General features: G+C 39.0%; 1 protein-coding gene across 1 annotated transcript; it reads left to right on the top strand.

The window, feature by feature from the left end:
* The first annotated feature begins 4,575 nt into the window (after positions 1-4,575).
* Positions 4,576-5,599, top strand: LOC101359938 (olfactory receptor 51H1-like). Its single transcript, XM_012559313.2, is given in 1 exon segment — positions 4,576-5,599. A coding segment is annotated over 1 exon segment (954 nt). The 5' UTR covers positions 4,576-4,645.
* Positions 5,600-6,228: the final 629 nt, after the last annotated feature.

Raw genomic sequence — 6,228 nt, 5'->3', positions numbered from 1 at the left:
CCAGTGGAGTATCTTCGATGGCCGCTCACAGGCTTTTAAGACCCCAGACACTACTCACCAAGGTAGAATGTAGAGCATTGTCTTTATAAGCTGTGTGATGCCAATTGAGCTAGATGTTCCCCGAGACCATGGTCCCCAGAGCCCTCCGCCCAGCAATTCAGTCCCTCAGGGAGTTTGGATGTGTCTATGGGGTGTTGGATAGTTTTTGCATTCAGTTGGGTCACCTTTCTTTGCAATAGGCATAAGTATGGATCTTTTCCAGTCAGTTGACCATGTAGCTGTCTTTCAAATTTCTTGACAGATGAGTGAGCACTTCCAATGCTGCATCTGTTTGTTGAAACATCTCAATTTGTATTTCCTCAATTCCTGGAGCCTTGTTTTTCACCAACGCCTTCAGTGAAGCTTCGACCTCTTGCTTTAGTACAACTGGTTCTTGATCATATGCTACCTCCTGAAATGGTTGAATGTTGACCAATTTTTTTTAGTACAGTGACTCTGTGTATTCCTTTCAGTGACTGTGTATTCCTTTCATCTTCTTGTGATACTTCCTGTATCATTTAATATTTTGCCCATAGAATTCTTCAATATTGCAACTGGAAGCTTGATTTTTTTCTTCCATTCTTTTAGCTTGAGAAATGCCTAGTGTGTTCCTCGCTTTTGGTTTTCTATCTCCAGGACTTTGCACATGTCATTATAATACTTTACTTTGTCTTCTGGAGCTGCCCTTTGAAATCTTCTGTTCAACTCTTTTACTTAATCATTTCTTCCATTTACTTTAGCTACTTGATGTTCAAGAGCAAGTTTCAGAGTCTCTTCTGACATCCATTTTGGTCTTTTCTTTCTTTCCTGTCTTTTTAATGACTTTTTGCTTTCTTCATGCATGATGTCCATGATGTCATTCCATAACTCATCTGGTCTGCAGTCATTAGTGTTCAACGTGTGAAATCTATTCTTGAGATGGTCTCTAAATTCAGGTGGGATATACTTAAGGTCATACTTTGTCTCTTGTGGACTTTTTCTAATTTTCTTGGACTTCAACTTGAACTTGTACATGAGCAATTGATGGTCTATTCCTCAGTCGGCCCCTGGCCTTGTTCTGACTGATGATATTGAGTTTCTCCATTGTCTCTTTCCGCAGATGTAGACTATTTGATTCTTGTGTATTCCATCTTGCAGGGTCCACTTGTATAGTTGCCATTTATGTTGGTGAAAAAGATATTTGCCATGAAGAAGTCTTTGGTCTTGCAAAATTCTATTATATGATCTCTGGCATCATTTCTATCGCCAAAGCAGTGTTTTCCAACTACTGATCCTTCTTGTTTGTCTCCAACTTTCGCATTCCAATCACCAGTAATTATCAATGCATCTTGGTTGCATATCTGATCAATTTCAGACTGCAGAAGGTGGTGAAGTCTTCAATTTCTTCTTTTTTAGCCTTAGTGGTTGGTGTGTAAATTTGAATAGTAGTCTTATTAACTGGTCTTCCTTGTCAGCCTATGGATATTATCCTATCACTGACAGCGTTGTACTTCAGGATAGACCTTGAAATTTTCTTTTTGACAATGAATGCAATGCCATTCTTCTTCAAATTTTCTTTCATCTGGTATCTTACAATGATTAGAGTTTGGGAATTTTTCCCCTGAAAACAGATTTTGGGGCTCTGTCATCAGGTGATGAGTGGTTATAGTTAATCTTTAGATCAAAAGGGTTTTTCTTCCTATTTTTTCTGTCTTCACTGCCCGTCATACATTCAAGTAGAAGGAAGAGTAAATGTGTCCTTTTAAGGCCAGTCTCAATCTCAGTCCATTATTCACAAATCCCTTAGTATACCTGGAAATTTTCCTACTACTTACGGTAAATGGAAATGTTTTTTGTTTGTTTGTTTTGCTGATACTCCTATTATAGAAAATTTTTTATTTTCAACATGCTCCTTTAGGCTAGTATCTATAATGGAACCATGCAAGTTGTGAGAGCCCAGGAGGAAGATGTAGAACGCAGCATATTCCAGGCACACATTCAGTCTGTTTTCCTGGCCTCCAAGGATTTTGTGAGTAATACATACAATTACAGAGGTGAAAACTGTTTAGAAAGTTGTAGACATTTCTGTACACGTGCATTGAGTTGGTTCATAGGAAAAGATGGGCACATGTGTCATTAGATTTCCAAAACAGGAGAAACTGGCTTGATGAGGGGAGATGGACAGCAGAGGGTCAGAACCAGATAGAGCTTTCAAAGGAAAAACTTGAGGTCTAAGAGCCTAATTTTTAGGGGATAGACTTGAACACCACCTGTTTTCTATATCCTGGGTAATATAGATAAAGAACAAAATCTGAGTACCCCTATCAATGAATATGTATCTTGACCAAGAGATGATATTTGGACTTTGTCTTCCCTTATTGAGCCACCAAGATCCCATTGAGCTTAGCTGTGATTTTCTCAGCAAGACCGTGCAGTGTTTATTTATTTTTCCTCCTTCTTCTCCTCTGTTTTGCTGCTAACTAGGTATTCGACTCAGGGCAAGCTATTTTATTTTTCTAGGCTTCAGTTTTTTCATCAGTGAAATATTAATTACATCAGCTTTTACTTCTGTTATTTTCCCTCATCCTCACTCTATTGTAATTATTTGAAAACTTAATAAACTTTTTCTATCTCAAAAATCACTAAAACAACAGTTTATTGGAAAGACAGAAAATATATGTTGATAACCTGATAAGATGGGTATTTGAAGCGAGAGTCAGGCTCTCTTTGATAAAAGCAGATTAAGGAGATGGATATTTTATAGAAGTAGAGGAAATACCCTGCTAAGGCTGGGGAAATCTGAACTAGAAGTTTTTTCAAAGAAGGTCTTCAAGGTGATTCCAAAAACAGTTATGTTTTTTGATTCATCATGAGAGTGGGTCAGCTGGAGATGTATACATAGGCTGGAAGAGAGGGGTAGGTTAAAAATTCCAGAGAAGAGCATAAATTATGAAAAGATTATAAGGGGTATAGAATAAAATGTAATTCTTTGCTAATGAAAGATAATCTATCAGTTTTCACTTTTACCTATTGCAAAGAACTCTGGCAAACAAACAAACAAAAAATCCAGTATTATTAATACTGAAAACATATAAGGACTTTTTATTCCAAATAATTAACTATATAAAAAGCACATATTTTGCTTTCTAAGCCCTTTACATTTTTAATCCTCACACTAATCGTATGAAGTAGGTACTATTGTTGCCACCATATTACATATGAAAGGGCTATCTATACTTGGAGAGCAGAGAAGTAATTTAGTCAGAATGCTGGTCAATGACAGATGTGGAATCTGAACACAGGGTGGATCTAAAATCCATGCTCATAACACTACCTAGCCTCTTACTCAGCTTTATTCCAATCAATTTATGAAAGCAATTGATGAGTGTTCTATGCTTGAGATTTTTCAAAAAAGTTTATATGTTACCTTTGACTGCCAATTATGTCTAAAGTCAAATGATTCCAACAATATTAAATATAGTTACTGGTGCTGATGAGGAGCCCTCATGGAGCAGTTGTTAAGAGCTCCACTGCTAACACAAAAATCGTATGTTCGAACCCACCAGCCGTTCCATGGGAGAAAGATGTGACAGTCTGTTTCTGTAAAGGTTACAGCTTTGGAAACCCTATAGGGCAGTTCTACTCTGTCCTATAAGATTGCTATGAGTTGGACTCAACTTAACGGCAGCAGGTTTGGTTTTTTTTTTTTGCATCTCTGGTAATATGAGCAAGTCTTCCAGATCTCCACTGAGGCATCTAGACTGACTCTTCCAATCAGAGTGTAACATGGCATTACAAATGATCACCAAGCCTTAGCAGTAGAAAATTACCAGATGATTCTGATTCTAAAAAAAAAAAGGATTCAGGTGAGCTCTGCATGTCTCCCTTCCTTTTAGGCAAGATGGGTTACTCTAAAAAAGGAATCTCTGTCATATTCCAAAGTGAAAGTTATCCTCCCTGTTTCTCCAAATAAGATTCCACTGGGTAAGAGATGACAAATACATTTTCTATGATTAGAAGTGGCTGTCTGAGACTCCTGGATTGAGAATACTTCTAAGGCCACATACAGGCTCAGGAGAAATGAAGGAGGGTTATGATAGAGTAGAAGCATAGGCGGCACAGGGTATTTCCAACTCTGCCCTAGATCCAAGATCTGTTGCCTTCATGAGAGTCCTGGAGAGTGATGGGTAGGAATGGCTTCCTTGTGGGGGAATTAAATAATTCATGTTTAATATTGAGTCTGTCTTAGTTGTGCCATCAGCCTCTGAATCAGCAGTTTTTAAGATATTGATTAGAAAGAGGGAAGAAAAGACAGAAGAAACAGAAGAAATTTTACTAATGAATTGGCTCCATATTGTGTGTTTTAAGCTGAGTATGACTTATTTGTACGTAGGTAAGTCATTTTCCCGTGGGCAGTGGATGCTTTCTTAACAAGATACATCTTGGAATAGCATTTTTAGGGATTCTGATTTCTCTTACACTCTATGCCCCCATGTGAAAATTAAATGGCTCCACACCCAGGGAAGTCACATTCTAACATATTGTTAATCTCTGTCACTGTATTTTTAGGAAGCGACCCATCAGGATCCCACAAACTCCTTCCCCATGCCTATGTCACATTGGCTTCATGGCAAATTATAATTACTCCCACTTCCAACACCTTTACTTTATCTTTACTGGAATTCCAGGACTTGAGCAAAAGTATTACCAGATGGCATTCCCACTGGGGGCTATATATGTCATTGCCCTCTTTGGCAATGGCATCATCATCTCTACTATCAAGTCTGAGTCCTCCCTGCATATTCCTATGTACTACTTTCTGTGTATGCTAGCATTGGCAGACATGGGACTTGCCCTCTGTACTTTGCCCTCAATGCTAGGTATTTTCTGGTTTAACTACAAGTCCATTGCCTTTGGTGCCTGTCTAGTTCAGATGTACTTCATCCACACCTTCTCAGCCATTGAGTCGGGTGTGCTGGTGGCCATGGCCTTTGATTGGGTTGTGGCAGTCTGGAGCCCTCTTAGGTGCAGCACCATCCTAACCAGTGGCGTCATCTGAACTGGGGTTGTCATCTTGACCAGAGCTGTCTGTGTGGTCTTTCCTGTGCCTTTTCTCATCAAGAGACTCCCCTTCTACCGTTCCAACATCGTGTCCCACTCCTTCTGCCTCCACCATGATGTCATGTGCCTTGCCTGCGCCAGCACCCGCGTCAACAGTCGCTATGGCCTCATTGCTGTAATCTTCACTAACGGTTCTGACTCCCTCTCCATCCTCATCTCCTATGTGTTCATACTCCGAACAGTAATGGCTATTGCCTCGGGGGAGGGGAAGCTGAAGACACTCAACACTTGTGTTTCACACATCTCTGCTGTACTGATCTTCTATGTGCCACTCATTGGAGTGTCCGTCATTCACCGCAGTGGAAAGCACCTTTCCCCGCTGACTCATGCTCTCATGGCTAATGCCTACCTTCTTGTACCCCCTGTGCTGAACCCCATAGTCTATACTGTGAAGACCAAGGAGATACAAAGGAAGATCATCCAGACATTTGTTCAAACCAAGGTGACTGCAGAGGGTTAAGGTCAGTCAGTTTGTTAGAGGAGAAACTATTTTGTAAATGCTCAATTACGACTGTCAGAATTAAAGGTTTATATGAGTTGGAATCGACTCGACGGCAATGGGGTTTGGTTTTTTCTGGTTATATATATATATATATTTCATATTTTCTTTCTGATTTGAATTGGGCAGAGAGAGGGTCCCAGAGTCACAGAGCACATTTTCCCTCTCCTGCACCAAATTGCCCTTTGCCTGGTATAGAAAGAGTGGCATCTACAAGAACTTCTTAATGTACTGTCCTATAGCCCCACATTTCTGCTTTAGTATGGAACAGCTAAAGGCAAGAAATACTATTGATTACATTTTTAATAACCAATTTGAAAGAAATAGACCATGAGTTTTATGTCTCTTAAATTAAAGCTTATTAAATTATTAAATATTAAATTAATTTAATTCAACGTCCCAGTTCAAGAGTTAGGAGTAGATTCCATTAGCTTAGTAGGGGATAAAAGATCTATACTCATTAAATAGTAAGAGAATATCCGGGTTTAAACATTATAAATAAAATAAACTGTGAAGTAGGAAAAGCATCAAATTTTAGGATTAAGAATATCAATGCATACAAATGGACAGGGGTCAGCTGTGTTGTGTAA

This window comes from Trichechus manatus, unplaced genomic scaffold (genome assembly GCF_000243295.1).
Source record: "Trichechus manatus latirostris isolate Lorelei unplaced genomic scaffold, TriManLat1.0 scaffold00232, whole genome shotgun sequence".
Classification (NCBI taxonomy): domain Eukaryota; kingdom Metazoa; phylum Chordata; class Mammalia; order Sirenia; family Trichechidae; genus Trichechus; species Trichechus manatus.
The sequence above is the reverse complement of the archived record's forward strand: the minus strand, read 5'-3'. Positions and strand labels throughout refer to the sequence as shown.